At 49.0% G+C, this 17,284-nt stretch overlaps 1 protein-coding gene across 1 annotated transcript in view; it reads right to left on the bottom strand.

Moving 5' to 3' along the window:
* Positions 1-479: 479 nt before the first annotated feature.
* Positions 480-17,284, bottom strand: part of LOC106814986 — a 52,806-nt gene continuing 36,001 nt past the window's right edge. Inside the window, exon 3 of the mRNA XM_014819742.1 lies at positions 480-8,954. Within this exon, the coding sequence (XP_014675228.1) occupies positions 5,421-8,909 (3,489 nt within the window). The 5' untranslated portion in view covers positions 8,910-8,954 and the 3' untranslated portion in view covers positions 480-5,420. The remainder of the gene's footprint in view (positions 8,955-17,284) is intronic.

The raw sequence follows: 17,284 nt of genomic DNA, 5'->3' as shown, positions 1-17,284 counted from the left end.
CTCACTGGTATTTTACGTTATTGTTATACGTATTATGTTTTGATCGCATTAGAGAGCTGAGGTCAAACCCTCAGAGTAGGCCCTACCTACACCTGCTGAGAAATCGTACTCATATTCTGTTGTCTACGTCGTACAAACGCAAGCCCGGCAGAATGGTATCATATACAAAATTATGCACCCAACACGTCAACGGTCATATTGAAAATTTACCCCATCACACCTTCATAGCGAAATAATATTATACTGGTATACGACTTTCTAGTGAAAAAAAATGTAATTATTATCGTAAATTACACATCACATAGGTTAAAAATAGGTATCTAGCGGTTAAAAGCGAAATTCCCCGGAATTTCCCAAAAATTCTCATTGCTATAGCCAGTGTGTATAATATCAATGATTGCAGCTGAGATGAAGACATTGAACTCCATAATCCAATCAGAGACATTTCATCACAAACAGATTACACCGAAGACGACAGATATCGATTGAATGCTATTTTATTCCACATCACAACACGGCTGTACAGTGGCAACGTACTGTAGAGCATGGAGCAATGCTGGATGTACAGAACAAGCCAGGAACTACTGTACTAGTACACAACGACCCTTTGCAAGACTTGCACTATAACAAACAGCTGATGAGGAACAGGCACAAACAATTTACCTAAAGACAGCTAAACTATACTGTATAACGACAAATTTCGTATATCGAATTTTCCCTACCTCTTTGGTAATTTTAGATTTTAATACTGCAGTCTTGCATGACTAGATGATCACGTGGCACGATGTTGGGAAACATAGGCCGCGATGACGATGTCCATGAAGTCTCCAGGCAAGATTACTCATCAGGATGCATTATTATTAAAGACAAAATGATTTCCAGTCATGTGAACTAACGCGTTCTCAATATAAACAGCGCGGCGTCACTCCCTCTGTGTGGCGTATAGAATAGGTTCGTTTTATGCATAGAAATAATATAGATCTATATATATATCTATATTTCTATATATAGATAGATCTATCTATATTATCAGGAGTTAATAATGACTGTCCTAATTTGTCATTATTAACTCCTGATATTATTTCTATGGTTTTATGCGTCTTATTTGAGCCATGTGGCTCTACCCGAAGACATGTACAATGTGACATCCCTACTTAAAGGCAGGCATGAGATGACATCGCGACTGCAAACCAACGACCTTTCCAGCTGGATGTATTCGGTGGTTAACGTTTCGTCAGTTCGCTGATTAAAAAGTTAAAAAAAAAGTGATTACCTCTACGCGTCGTTGTAAAATTTTGAAATCTTGCGTACTATGTGATCTCGCTTTCCAAAACGTTCTGAAAGATTAGAGTAAATATATCCAACCAGGTCGTTTTCCTACTTCCATTAATAAAATATTACTTTTAAGGAACACAGAGGTCAAATGGTATCACCCAAAAATCAAATTTACTACAGAGAAACTGACAGCAATTCCTGCTATATTTATCTCTCTCTCCTTCACTGATTCATCACAGTAACACAGTCACAATTCTTAACTCCTGATTTGGTAAAATAAATAGGCTAAACAAATTAGCAAGCAAAATGAAAATAAATTAATCATGGATCCTGATACATCAGCAATCAATTAATCGGACAGTATCACTGCCGACGTCCTCATCATTTTGATTTGAATCACTTTGATTGCGGCTCATATAGCTGGTTGGTTGGCATGACACATGTAGCAAACTATAAACATATCTACGACGCTACTCTCTATCTTCAGTATACACGATGCTAGGATTATATGCAAGCTACGGCTACTAATACGTTATGTACGTAGTGTTTAGATACGACAACTATACGTTCCCGCGCTTTACGTGAGCTTTATCTCCATCCCTGCCACGCAACTGTTTACAATACTGTTTATGACGATAATAACATGACAAGCTATGATACACGCTGCGAAGATCGCCAGTGGGAGACCGAGCCGACACAAGCCGACTGCGCGAACCATGTCTCTCTCTCTCTCTCTCTCTCTCTCTCTCTCTCTCTCTCTCTCTCTCTCTCTCTATCTTTCCCTCTCTCCTCCCGCACGGACGCATAGAGTACGCACGCTTCCCTTCCGTGTACTCCGAGAGAAATTGTGTGAGAGAGACAGAGAGAGAGAGAAAGAGAGGGGGGAAGGGAAAGGCAGAGAGTTAAAGAGAGATAGAGAGTATCTGGGGTGACACGCATACACATCGATAAAGAAAGAGAGAGAGAGATAGACAGGGGGAGAGAGAAGAGAGAAGAGAGAAGAGAGAAGAGAGAAGAGAGGAGAGAGAGAGAGAGAGAGAGAGAGAGAGAGAGAGAGAGAGCGGCTCGTATCTGCACTTCGTGAGATAAGGTCTCCTTACGCTCTAGAAGAGGCACGTCTCCCATCTGACGGCTTTTGCAATCACAATATAAACATATAGTATTTCATAAAACATTTAAACCCGTATTGATAGAATATGCAAAGGAAATATAGACAATGTAGACATACAGTGTGTTTCTTACTGAGGTAATATTCGGTATAGTTTTAGTAAGGGCTGCAGTGTGAATGTAACACGTCTGTCGGCTCGCAAACGGCTCTCCCGCAGAAACCAGAGGAAATCGCTGTAGGTTGTACGTCAACGCCTACAGGTGCACGTGAAAAAAGTGAAGTTTGCCCACTGATGCTACGTATTGCATTTAACGGAACTATACCTGTGATACCGAGAACAAATGCGACGAAAATTCCCAATTCTGTTAGAAAGATTACCGCAACACGCCGTAACAACGTTATGGGCACCAGCACCGACGTAAGGTGGTCTCGTGGGCGCCTACGGTAGAGGTATGTCCACCACTAGGTGATCTTTCAACAATTCGGAGGTTGTTACAGTGTCTCCCAGGGCAGGTGAGGAAACATCACAATATAACTAGATTATATGCACATTGTTTATGTGCCAGTCCAAACGGTAGGATGAGTGGCCCGCAAAAGTGAAACCACAGAGACAGTAATTTTTCTGAACCTGGGATCTGCAGTAAAGCGGACAGCAAGAGGGAGACCTGCTACTTATTCGCTGCAGCCAATATAATACAAGTGCAAGTTGCACTGTGTAACACATATACACATACAGGAGTACATACATACGTATATATATATATATATATATATAAAAATCTATGATATATATACATGCATACCTACATATTTTTTTTATGTGTGTGTTTGTGTGTATTTATACATGCACGTACCCAAGTGCTGACATGTCTGTACTGTGTATCTCCTTATACCACTGGCTGCAATCACAGACACCACGTCTTGAGCAAATTAACTTCAAACTGTGATTTGACAGCGTATCACCACTATTTTGATCATCAACAACACCAGTACAGACTCATCACATGCGCCACCTCGTGGCCGAGAAGCTCCCCTCCTGGAAAAAATATAAACTTCTGAAAATAAACTGCTCCGTCGGCCACGAGGGCGGTGCCACTGAGTCTATTATTACAAAATAGCCAGCAGAAACTCTGAACCCTGATGACTGACCTAAGGCATAGTATTATGACACTGAGTATAATATGTAGCACAAACACAATGTCATGGACACATCTCCCTCGCCCCTGCATTACCTTCCATAACGACAGATACAACAGTAGTAAAATAATATTCAACTCCTCACTGATAACTAGTAATCAAATATAATGAAAAACCTATGATAAAGTCATAACATTTCGTTCCTTTGCTGGTCCATAAAACTCACTGTGAAACAATGATATGAATGAGTGCAATAGCAGTCCCGACTACACGACACTCATTCCACACATTAACGTATACAGCGACCAGCCTCAAAAAGGTCGCGATCTCCTGACCATACAAAACACAACAAAAACAAAGTTTTGGAATTCTGGAAGATGTCAAATTGAAAAGAGGGTTGATCCTTAGTGTACACACTCAGCCAACCGTCATGAGATCACGCGCGACACCGCATTGCAACGAGCGAGGTTGCCCGGCGTCGCCGAGGCACACGCTAGCTCTGCAGGCGCCCCCTGGACGAAGCGCCAACCACGGACGTCTCCCAACAGAAAAAATACACAGCGCTGACCAGCTCTAAGTTCGTCTCGCAATGCAGCTGCAGGCCTTAGGCAAGCGGTGGCGAGACCACACACACACGACAGACGCCCCCACTTGAGCACGTAGTATCCAGAGAAAACCTTCCCAAACACCCCTGAGTTCAGATAAAGTTTGAAATAACAAAGTTTGAGCAATATCTCTTCTGGACACCACGAGTCAATATCACTGCATCCCTGACTATATTTATACAGTTTCGACATAAATATAAATTATTTACAAAGAAAAAAAAAGAAAACCTCCGAACCTTACAAACATCGAACAGTGAACATATAAATGTCATCAGGAACACAGGCCACAGGAAGACTACTTGCATGCAACGCTGGCCAAACGGGTTTGGATTATGGGACCCTCTATTCACAGCAAACCACCAGCTAGGCATCTGTTTCACAGAATACGTCCTGCCATTGCGTTATACCATAACATATTTATCTCCTATCACTATAAATAGTGGCAGAAGTTCTTTGGCGAGTTTAGATTTAGCCAGTATTGCATGTTACTCTTTCCTGAATTCAACGTTCACAATACGCATATATAAGGATCCACAGCGTATTACGGAAAACGACGAGTATCTACTGATACAGGAATAACTCTACTGAGAACGCATCCCAGCATAAGCCTCAATAGTTACCATTAATAAATAACCGACCATAAGTACAGTCAACATTCAAGAATACACGTATAGATAGATTGTGCGCGCCTCGTATTTCTCCAGACTAACGCCAAGCATTTGCCACCTCAGAAGAATCATCGTGGCACCACCTTCAGGGTTGCCTCTTGTTACGGCAAGAACATGCTGACATCTTCACGTCCTAGAAAGCCATCTTCCCAGAGTGTTATATCTTTGGTACATGCATGATAGTAACATTTTCACTTACTACCCATAATACTTATGGAATTTAGCTAGCTACAAAAGGCCATGGGGAAGGACACACTAAATACTACATTCATTTTTCCGTCTAAGGCATGTAGTTATACTGGTTACTATCTCTTAATTCGTCTATGGAAAGAACTGTCCGTGTACCATCTCCAACCGAGACCGCATTACGGATTATGAATTTTCCTCAGAAGTTTTTAAACCTGAATACCTTGCACGAGACCTATGCATGATAGCACACCGAATGTGTCTGCCAGCGAGCAAGCCAGCCACGTCCTGTCGATCGGACAGTTATTGCAACAGTAGAGGTCCGGTAGTTGATGGATTGGCATGAGTCAAAGGTAGGATGCGGCATCGAGTACGGGGACACGCACTACGCGGTACGTGGACGTGACCGGGGCACGCCGCGCGGCACGCGGGGGCGGTGCTCTACATGTGCGCCACCCTGGCGATGTGCAAGAAGAATGAGATCTTGTCTTCGGCCTGGTGGCCGCACATGTTGCACTTGAACGGGTCGCGGTAGCCGTGGTAGCCCATGTGCATCGTGTACATCACGCAGTTCTTGAAGGAGATTTCACAATAGTTGCACTCGTATGCCTCGCACGCGTCGGCGAGCCGGGCGCCGCCCATCTGCCGCAGCACGAGCGCGCCAATCGACGCCTTGCCCAGCTCCGGCCGCCTTGCCGCGCCGCCGCCGAACAGCTGGTGGCTGTGGTAGAGCGCCTGCTGCTCGGCAAAGCCGCGATGGCACTGCTCCTCGTACTCCGGACTCGCGCTGATGCTCGCGCGGCCGAGCGGCGGTGGCGGCGGAGGCTTTGCGACGCAGTCAGCGTCGGCGACCCTGTGCACATGCTCGCTCGGCTCTCGATCGACCTTGTCGTCGGCCGCTGCCGCCGCTGCGTCGCAATCGAGTGCATAGGTGACGCCGGCCGCGGGGGCGCCGCACGAGTCCGAGCTGTAGCCGTCGTTCGACTCGGCGCCGCCGCCGCTGCCGCCGCCGCCAGGTGAGAACTGCTTCTGCAGCTTCATGCAGATGCGGTCAAGCTTGTAGGCCTTGCCCTTGCGGCGGCTTCGCGACGGCGACGCGGCAGAGGAGGGCGCCGCCACTGGCTCCGGAAGACTCGATTCTGGCGGCGGCGGCGGCGGGGCGTCCCGGCCGCCGGCGTCCGGCTCCTGCTTGATCTTGACGGCGCCGATCTGGTCGAGTGCGTCCTTCATCGCACTGACGTCGTGGTTGCGGCTCAGGTCGAGCACCTTCGCCTTGTCGACGCCCTCAACGTTCTTGTAGAGCGCCGCGGCGACAGCGGCCGCCGAACAAAGCTTCGGCGGCGTCTTGCTCCTCGGCTGACTGCGCTCGGCCTCCTGCGCCCAGCGGCGCACCTCGCCCGGCGACAGCTGGCCCTCGCGCAGCACGGCCGGCGACACCTGGCGGCCGTCGGCCATCAGCGTCTCCGTCGAGATGCCGTAGAGCTTGCAGAGGTCCTGGTTGTCGGCGGCGGCGTGCAGCATCATGTGCCGGCTCAGCTGGTCGGCGTACTTCGAGCGGAAGTCGCACAGGTTGCAGCTGAGGCACGGCTCGCCGCCGGCGCCGCGCGACGCGTCCACCGCGCCGGCCCGCAGCGCCGCCGCCGACGGCTTGTGCTGCTGCTGCATCAGCAGGCTGCCCATCATTGACGGCGGCAGGCCGTTGAAGCCCGGCGGAATCGGGAAGCCAAACGGTGGGTGCCGCATGCCGCCGTTCATCATCGCCGGCGGCAACTCGGGCAGGCCGAACATCTTCTTCTTGGGTCCGCGCGCGCCACGCCGGCCGAGCAGCAGCTCGGGATGCTGCAGCACGAACATGTCGCCGCCGCTGAGCACGGTCGCCGGCTTGTGGCCGTACTTACGAAGGTGCAGCTTCAGGCTGTGGCAGTACTTGGTCGCGTACGTGCAGTCCTGGCAGCGGTACTGGTAGAAGTTCGAGTGCGACTTCATGTGGCTGTTCAGCATCGACTTGTTCACGCACGAGTAGTTGCACTTGCTGCACTTGAACGGCTTCGAGCCGAAGTGGTTGCGCAGGTGGTACTCGAGGTGGTGCTTGTACTCGGTGACGAAGTTGCACTTGGGGCACGACAGCATCTTGTCGACTTTGATGTGGAGCCGCGAGTGATCCCAGAACTCGTTCTTGTTCGTCGCCGTAAACTCGCACTGCTTGCAGCGGTACACCTTCTGCTTCGGCGGCATCTGGCTCACGCGCGCCACGCGCAGCGCCTGCGCGCCGCCGCTGCCGCCATCGCCCGCCGCCGACGCGTCGCCGTGCAGCTCGCGAATGTGCTTCTTGAGGCGCGCCTCCGTGCGCGCCGTGTACTCGCACAGCGAGCACTTGTGGTCGAAGTGCGTGTTCATGTGCGAGTTGAAGTGGAAGCGCGATGTGCCCGAGTAGCTGCAGAGCGTGCAGCGGTAGACGGCGTCGGGCCGCTCCTCGACCATGCTCGGCATGAACTCCTCGTGCGCGTCAAACTCGGCCGCCGCCTGCTCCAGGTTGCGCTTCGTCAGCTCCGCCTGCGCGCGCATGCTCGCCGCCTTCGCCTGCTCGAAGGCCAGAGCAAACTGCTTCTCCGGGTCCAGACTCTCCTCCACGGCGGCACCCTCCTCCTTCGTCGTCGTCGCCGCCGCCGCCTCCTTCTCCTCCTCCTCCGTCTCCTCCTCCACGCCGTCGGGCTTCTCCGGCTTCGGGTCGGCGATGTCCTCGTTGTCCTCCTTCCCGCCATCATCTTCCTTCATGCTGCCCTCGATCTCCGTGTCCGACTGGTTGTCGGCGGCCTCCCCCGCGACGGGGCTGTGCGCCGAGATGTCGTCAGGAAGAGCGTCGCCCGTATCCATCGCTTCCTCCTCGTCGTCGCCGGGGTCCTCCTTCACCGCAGCCTTCTCGTCGGAGACTGCGCCCTTCTCCTTCGCGTCGCCGGGCTCCTCCTCCGCGTCGGGACGCTGCTTGTGTGGTGTCGTCTCGGAAAGGGTGCCGGCGGGGGAGGGCGGCTGCGGGGTGTGGTACGGGGGCACGGGGGAGGGCTGTGGCGGCAGCGACATGCTCGGCGACACGCTGCTCGTGCTGCTGCTGCTGCTGCTGTTGCCCCCACTGCTGCAGTTGAGGCTCGCCTGCAAGTCGGAGCCGCTGGCAAAGCAGGCCAGCAACGCTGGATTGCGCGCGGTTTGCGGCGGTGGCGGCGGCGTCCGCTGCTGCGGCGACAGCAGCGGCGGCAACCCCTTCGTCACATCCAGCTGGTACGCTATCGGCGGGCCGTAGCGGCCGGGCTTCCCCGCGCCTCCTGCCGCCCGCCCGCCACCGCCGTGCTCACCAGGGGGCATCGCGTACAGACCGCCGTACTCGGTCAGGTAGCCGTGCGGCGGCCCACCGACGACGTGACCATTGCCGACGTAATCGGTCGCCTTCGGTCCGTGGCCGTAGCCGGGCAGCTGGTCGGCGAGACCCGGAGGGACGCCTCGGTACCCGCCGCCGCTGCCGGTGGAGTCCTTGGCACCGGCGTAGCCGTACGCGGAGCTGAAGGGCGGCGAGGCAAGCTGCTTGTCGCCGTTGCTGTCGGCGCGCTTGCCGCCGCCGCGCTCCGGCGAGAAGTCCGGCTGCTCGATGCGGCTCATGATGTAGTTGCGGAAGGAGTTGAAGTCGGAGTGCTCGGCGGTGCGCGGCAGGTAGTGGCGGTTGTAGTCCATCACCGCGTAGCTCATGTTGCTGACCGGCGGCTCCATGCGGCCAGGCGGCTGGCCCTCGACCGCCTTGTTCATGTACGCGCCGCTGCTGCCGTTGTAGGGGGCGCCGCTGTTGTACCCGGCGACGCCGTACAAGCTGCTCATGCTCATACCGTTCGTGTAGGACGGGTCGAGCGGTCGTTCTAGGCCATTGCGAACTTCACTGTTGTCCATCGTGTTCTGTCGTTGCTATGCAGTTACCTTCATCAAATTGTGCACCTGTAAGCGAAGGAAAATGGAAATTAGAAATGCCTATATATAACTGAGCTAGAAACTCTTACGATACACGTGCCAAACACGAGCTTTGTACAGCCGCATGCTTCGTATACCTCGTCTGTGTAGTAACACCAGCGAGAAACATGGCACCGTTAAAAAGCTTTGGGCTTTAGCCGTCTCATTTCCTGCCTGTCATGGCCGGTGAAGGGCCGTGTGGTGACTGACTCACTGAAGCAGACGTACACATTCATGTGGCAGGCGCGCGTAAATAGTGAAGGAGTGGTCTCAGCTATTACAGCGAGCTAGACAAACATCGCAGTGGGATGACCACTGCGGCTTATTTGCCCGGTGGCAGCTTTTTCCGGTGACATGCACTTACATCTCTATAGATAGCGAGGCAAGAGATAGCTGGACAGACTGACCACTAGCACTGATGACAGACGTACACGTGTACGTGCGTGGTCAGTGCTGGAAGCACGGTCTTTCCTGTATGCGGCACTGCACTGCATCGCAAAATAGCAACTGCTTTAAACAAGTGCGTACTCTCGACGAGTTTATTTGCACAAAATCAAACTAACCAACATCTGCAGGTAAATATTTATGGGTGCCACATTTCTTGAGGAATGTCGGGGAGGTTGGTAAAATGCCTAATTGTAAACAAAATACGTTTAGCTACTGATTTATTTTTGCAACCATACAATCCATGAAAAATGGCTTCAGTCACACCCATCGAATCCTCTGCCAGAGGCAGCGCACGCCACTAGCAGTATTCACCACTGAAAACCCGGACAGTAGTCAGCCCAGCTTACACATAATGAAAAACAGCGTGCTTATCTGAGAGAGAAAACAGAAAACTGCACAAATTCGATCGTCGTCGTTATAAAAAAAAACCTCATGCCTAGTTACACTTGATCACACCACGTCAGTCCACGTCATATATTATATATATATACGCATTTCAGTTCTAATACGGCATGCGCAAGTGTGACTGCTGGAAGGCCAAGACAATCTAATACGAGCAGATGGGGAGAAGCGCTTGGCCGTCAGTCAGCTTCGAGCGTATGCAGTCAGATGTATGTAGATTTATTCTGTAAATCAATAAGCTTTGATAAGGCTAATCGATCGCACCAGCCTCCCCGTAAGCACCCCGTAGCTGCTACTTTCGCCAGCAAGGCATATGTCCTTGACAGACAACTGTTGGGTCAGCGACACCGGCTGCGGGCGCACACGACAACAGAGAGGCTGGCCGCGCGCGCGCATCGTTGACAATTCAGGACGGTGTCATTAAAAAAACCGATTGCTCCCAAGGCATAAAGGTAATGGCCTCGCAGATAGCGGCGGACGACCTGGCACTGAGATACTCGCAACAACGCTTGCTTGTGTCAACATGCGAGAGAGATAAGGCGCGCTTGCAAAAATGCGCACAAATATTTGTTGAGGCCAAGGGCCAGGGCACAAACACATGACCAGGTCTCATGCACAGCCCTGCCTCGCTGTTTCTCCCACGCATGCTAATATTACCTATGAAGCAAGAACATTTACGGCTTTACTTGCTTCACATCACAATCATCATGCCTTTTCACTGAAAATGCATTGGGGAACGTCTCTCTGCTCAGAAGATGACCAGTTTTCCAGGACTTCCTCGAGAAGAAATGTAACAAAATACGCCATCGCATTTTCAACGAATTTATAGCATCCACACGAATCGTTCGATGGCCCATCGCCGGAATCGGGAAAAATAGACGCTGTTTGCGTTTGTATGTTATAGTACAAGCGCACGCGTGGCCAATAAAGCTACCATTGACCGAGCAAAGTTCACCATCGCCGTAGTTTTCACAAGGCCGTATGGTCAGCCGTTGCTGGTCCTCTAAGCAATCATCGTTATTTATTGCCACTACACGCTGTGCGTTTTCTCCATCCACGGCTGCTTTCCAAGTTGCGGCGAAGAACTCCGCTAGACGACTACAGCGACGGTTACGTGCGCGCGTACGGCGCGCGTCTCTCCAAACAGGCGCCTTGTTTATGCCATCAATCACAGCCATCATAATGTAATCACTGCACATGTTACTGGCCGAAGCCTGACCATGGGTCAGTGCTTTACTCGGCACGCGTAACCAGCGATGGCCGCCGTTACCAAGGCAATATGTCGCGGCCGCTGTAATTCGGCTCCGTGTCGTCGTGCTGCTCTCATTGATTGCCTACCATTAAATTTAATGTCATTTACACGGAAAAAGCGGCGGCAGGCAATAACTAGCTGCACACTATTTAGGTCAGCGTGGATTGATCCGGCCAGTATTAAATTTTATAGAGGGTACACACACACACACGTCTCCGGTGGCCATTTCTGTTCGCTCAAAACTGGCGCAGAGGCGACAGGCGCAATCGATGGATGGCGATCACTACGTCGCACCAATGCTGTACACTAGCGCTACCTCACGCCCGAGCCGCTGAATCACGCACATGTACTCTAGCACACCTGGTGCTCAGCACTACATGTACACGCGCGTGCGTCAGCCGTAAACCACGACTAGATCGCATGCTGACGTCTTACGCTGACGCTGACGCTGACGCTGACGCTGACGCTGTCCATCGCATCACGTCTCTAACGCCGCCTTCACGGGGACGGTACATTACATCACGCGTGCGGACGCCTTACCACGCGTCGCACCATAATTATTATGCGTGCAACATTCCATTTTCTAGTCATATATTGCTCACCATTCAACAAAATACTCCAGATATTTTTATCCGTAATATGAGTACAGGGTCTCGTGTATCATATGATATATATATATATATATATGAAAGGGAGAGAGAGCGGGAGATATCATAGTTGATATGCACCGTGTCAGTAACATCTCATTGGTCGTGCACGAATGGCTTCTTCAGGAATAGTACATGACGGAAATTTATTACTCTAATAATTATGCTGGCGGGGACAGTCAGCAAGGACTAATATCTCTTAGAGATAGAGGGGAAGGGAAACAGAGAGATTAGAGGGATAGAAAAAAGAGAAAACGTGTGAGTGACGAGAGAGCGAGGGGGAGACAGAGAGAGCTAGCGAGAGAGAGGAGAAAAATACGAAGAAAGAAGAGGACATCACTGAGAAGCGGAGGATACGAGAGAGACCAGAAAGAAGGAGAGAGAGCGACGGAACGAGGAGGGCGCGGTCGAGAGCAGAGAGAGAGAGAGACAGAGTGGATTCGAGCGAGGGAGGAAGACGAGATGAGAGGTGACGTGAGAGATAGAGCGAGAGACGAGAGAGAGGATGAGACGTGGAGGGAGAGAGAGAGAGAGAGCGAGAGAGAGAGAGAGAGACAGAGAGACAGAGAGAGAGAGAGCGAGCACCGGACATTGCATTGGCCGCCGTCGTCACGAGCAGCGTAGGGTAAGCGACATCCGCGCGCAATTCGTTTAGCAGACACCCGAGCTTACAGAGAGCATATAATATAGCTTATATGATACAAGACGCTTCCCTAACACGATATTCATACCTATCACATAGTGCACCAGTGGAATGCGAGGTCTACGACGCTGAGTAGACGACTAAGTGCATTCGATCGTCTTTATTAAAAGTATAACGACCCGAATATGATTATTTTATAGTAGGAGGACACCAATTTTGTGGACGCGGGTGGAATTGGGCAAGCCCGCGGGGGCGCCACGCTGCATAAAGTGGACGTCATAATCTCATTCTTCGCGAAAATAGAGCACTTACCATGTCCCATCTGCACCATGCTGGGCCACTCGCTGCACAAATGTCACAAACGATTCTAAAATAGATTGGCAAAGGGATGAATCCTTTGGGAGGTGTTCCCAGCGGAAATCTAAAGTGTTCAGATGGCTTACCCTGGGTAGCCATAAGTTAGTTTTCTTTCCTTCTACCCCTGTTACGCTATATCTTGATGTGCGTGCGTGCGTGCGTGAGTGAGTGAGAATGTACATGCGTGTGTAAACACTAAACACACACACACGCACGCACGCACACACACACGCACACACACACACACACACACACACACACACGCACACACAAACCTCTCTATCTATCTCCCCTACATGTAATTTTCCACTTCTTCTTCCCCTGTTAATTTTCAATATAATTTATCCGTGCTGTAAAGCAACAGACGCGTAGCACGACCGACGTAGTAGAAGGTCATGCGATAGCGCCACTTGCTGCCTGTGACAGTTCATCATTGTGAAGCAATCATTCCCAGACGGCCCCGCACCGACGATGAAGCCACAAGTCGTTCTTTCTCACTCTCCTTTAGACCTACGAGAGCGCACCAATTACAGCCTAACCGACGTCAATTACTCAAGACGCCTGTAACGGACAATTGAGTTCGCCGCCATTTTAATTGCTGCGCTCTGTCAGTAAATTAACTTCGCTACAGCTGCTTCAAAGTTTACAGGTTCACAAGTATCTAGAACCGAGTGCTAGCGACGATCAACGTTTTTACTAGGGTTAATGCTGTTTCCTAAGCCTCTCTCGGCGCAGAAAGTTAATTGCTCGAATGCTGTTAGTTTTACGTCGAGGGCAAACAGCCTTTGGCTAATGTAACAACACAGGCATTTTCTCGCTTTTTTTGCATTTTAAAACATCGCTGTCAATAACAGTCTTCGGTATGCATGGACAAGTCAAATAATATAATTCTTTTATGATTCAAAGACAACTACACTTCAGCGTAAAGCATTATCTCCAGTTATATATATTATGACTTCACTCATATAAAGAATCCACCATCACCGCGTTTGAAATATATTATTTATTAACTTCGAAGTAATATTAATCAAGAAAAATATTCATGGTAATTAATAACGTTTAATGGAAAATAATGATGAATGATCAGTGTTATTGTTTAATAAACCAACTAATTGCCAATGACGTGTTTATACCCAATGAAACCATTTTGAAATAATTATCACCATTACTATATAATAACCAGGGCGCGAAATTAGCACCGGCCCACCGGCATATGCTTGCAAATTATTTGGAGGGCCGGTAACATTGGCAAAACACCGGCCCTCAGAGCCGGTGGTTTCAGCCGTGTTAGCGAGTACCTACATTTTTATTTATAGCATTAATGAGCAAATAGCCTACATTACTGTTTTACCTAAAGAATATCACGCCATAATTTATCAACATTTTACAAATTTGAAATCGAAAATGCAAGCGTGAAACATGACATTGATTTTACCAACAAAATTTACGAGGGCTGGTAAGTTATGGCGAGGGCTGGTAAGAAATTGCTGTTACCAGCCCTCTGGGCCGGTGAAAAAAAATCTGAATTCCGTGCCTTGAATAACACAACAGTGCAGTATTCGAGTGGTCTAGTGCGAGTTTATCCATGGAATATTATACTGTGGCTCACAGTGAGAGAACCCATAGCTTGCAACAAGGGTATCGTAAATGAAAGTGTCAATGACACTATATAGCTCACCTTGAGTGTGATAGAAGAGGAAGATGATATTTAAAATTTGGTAAGTGTTTCATTTATGACGGACCGAAATGTGATCAAATGTCCTTATTCCCTGTTTTATACTAATATAAATTTCAGTTTTCTTCCAGGGTTAGTTTTGATGCGAAAATAAATGTTTCAGATCTGAAAGTCTGAAATCTGGGCGAGAGATGGCGCTACGCATAAATGATTGCCATTTTGGTTTTCGATTATCGCGCAAATAAAAGCAATAAAATATTCCAGTCAAATTACTGTAACAAAGAATCTAAAACACAATATTACATGTAGGCATGATTAGGTAAGTAGGTAATGTATAGGTAGGTGAATTTAACAAAATCGAATGAATCTAGATGGCCATTTTCATTTTTGCCAAAAAGTGGGTGTGGCTCAAAAGTAGGTCGACGGGCGTGCTCCAAAATAGGACGTGCAAATCTCTCCCATAAGAGTAACAACTGTATGCAATTTGAAACATCATTGGTCAAATGGTTCTTGAGTTATCGTTGACCGTAGGCAGACACTGAAATGCATAGTGAAATTGCCAAAATCTACCTAATTTGCATAATTAAAAAAAATATCAAAACCCGTGTGATATGTTTTGGGGCCAGTCCTTATTCATTCACATACCAAAAATGAGCAAAATCAATTGAACCTACACTGAGTTATGGCCATTTCCATTTTTGCCAAAAAGTGGGCGTGGCTCGAAAGTAGGTGGACTGGCGTGCTCCAAAATTGGACGTTCACATCTCTCCCGTAGGAGTAACAACTGTATGCAATTTGAAACATGTGGGTCAAACGGTTCTCAAGTTATCGTTGACCGTAGCCAAATGTTGACGGACGGACGGACGGACGGACGTACGACGGACGACGCCCCATGGCAATGGCTCATCTTGACGATGTCAAGATGAGCTAAAAACTAGCAAATCAGTTATCTATATGCTGCCACGCGTGTCGATAGAAAATATATAGTAATCAAGAACGCGTACGTTACAGATCCGCGAAACTCATCAACCAGTAAAATGCCCCTACCATTTAGTTGCATATTGTGCATAATTACCTCACTTTCCGAACAGTAGATGGCGACACCGATTTCGATTGTCCACCGATTGCACTGACCGCGTGAGTCACACATAAGACGCCTGACTACTAAACATATCGGCATATCCGTAGAAGAGTGACCTAACAGGACAGAATGCTGCCAGTATATGAACGCCTGCCACATAGAACAAAGAAACATACTCCTATGCCACTCTAGAAATGAGGTCGAACAAAATTGACAGTCGCATATAAATTAACATTTACACTTTCGGGCGCGACGCCTGTTGTTATTTGCAACATCTGTTGCAAGATCTCGAAACCTTAACACAAGGCGCCAGTGTGGCAGCTTTTCACACAACCGTCGGTGGAAGTGCACGACACCGAAATTAGTTTACAGAAATAACGCTGGGGGTCTTAGGTGCTATAATATTATCATATGAGCATATCTATACAATCAGGAGAAAATAATAGGGAATTCCGCTATAAGAAAATCCCCTATTATTTACTCATGATATACTCTGGCCATCTGTCTTTCTGTATAGCCGTGTGCCTGCCTGTCGGCCGGTCGGTCGGTCGGTCTGTCTATCTGTCCGTCCGTCTGCCTGCCTGCCACACCCCATGATAGGTTAATATATTGAGCCTTCGTTCAAGGCCTTCATGGCATATATTCCGTACATTATACAGATATTGACTCGATCACCCATCCGACCTTGCACGTGGCCTGTCTTCCCTTTAGCTATTCCTTCACTCTTATTTATCATGCTTAGTCATCCACCTTCCTTTTATCTTCTCTCTCCTATTCGCCTCTTATCATCCGCCTTCTTTCTCGCCCCCGTTCCCTTTCCTCTCCCCACCTCTATCTATCTCTTCCTCCTTCTCTCTCTCTCTCTCCCTCTCTCTCTCGATCTATCTCTCTCTCCCTCTCGCACGCTCGCTCTCATTGGCACAGTTACGTGCAGGCACTGATGCGTCAATAATCTCACCACACTCGCTCAATTACTCCCTTCCTACGGGTAGGAAAAGGACCGGGAACGGACCAATAAAGAAGCATCACTTGTTGATGAAGCCGCTACTGGGAGGCGACAAGAGAGCTGGAATATCGCGTGCAATAAACCGACACATATTATGAAGTCTCGACCATATGATGCAGAGCAGACGAAGCTGTTTATTAGAGCGCATAAGTGTGGTCATTACACGTCATAAACTCTCATGTTTTATTAAACAATATATGACTTTGCGCAGGCTTTTTAACGTGACAGATGTGTTACAAATGGACTATTATAGGCGGGGCAATTAACCCGTGTCACTCTTTATGACTGGAAGTGCCCCAGTGCCATTTCGATATAGGAAAGACTAGAGGCTCCGCTATCTCTGGCCATATTAGTACAACGACTCGCCAGACTTGCGCAAACTGCGACGGCCGAGCCATAAACACGTGAATAAGGGGAACGCTTCTACTGCGCACGTCCTAGCAAATCCATTGTAAAGATTACTGCTTCAGGCTAACGCACACCGCGGCAAGCCTAGAAATACACAACATCTACACACGCGCGCGCGCGCACACACACACACACGCGTACGTACACACGCCCACACACCCACGCACACACATACACACACGACCATTCACACGCACACGCCCATATGCACACGCACATATACACGCACGCACGCCGTATATGATGAATATTTAGAGCAATACAACACGATGATTTTTAAATCCAACGACATAGAGGAAGAGAATATATCCATATATATAGAGAAAGAGAAGGGTTAACCATAACAGAGGAGCTTGTTTCAACCGATAAGTAAAACGTCGGTATCAACATACATAAATTG

The sequence above is a fragment of the Priapulus caudatus genome, unplaced genomic scaffold, assembly GCF_000485595.1.
Source record: "Priapulus caudatus unplaced genomic scaffold, Priapulus_caudatus-5.0.1 Scaffold0, whole genome shotgun sequence".
Lineage (NCBI taxonomy): Eukaryota > Metazoa > Priapulida > Priapulimorpha > Priapulimorphida > Priapulidae > Priapulus > Priapulus caudatus.
This window is presented reverse-complemented; position numbering and strand designations above follow the sequence as displayed.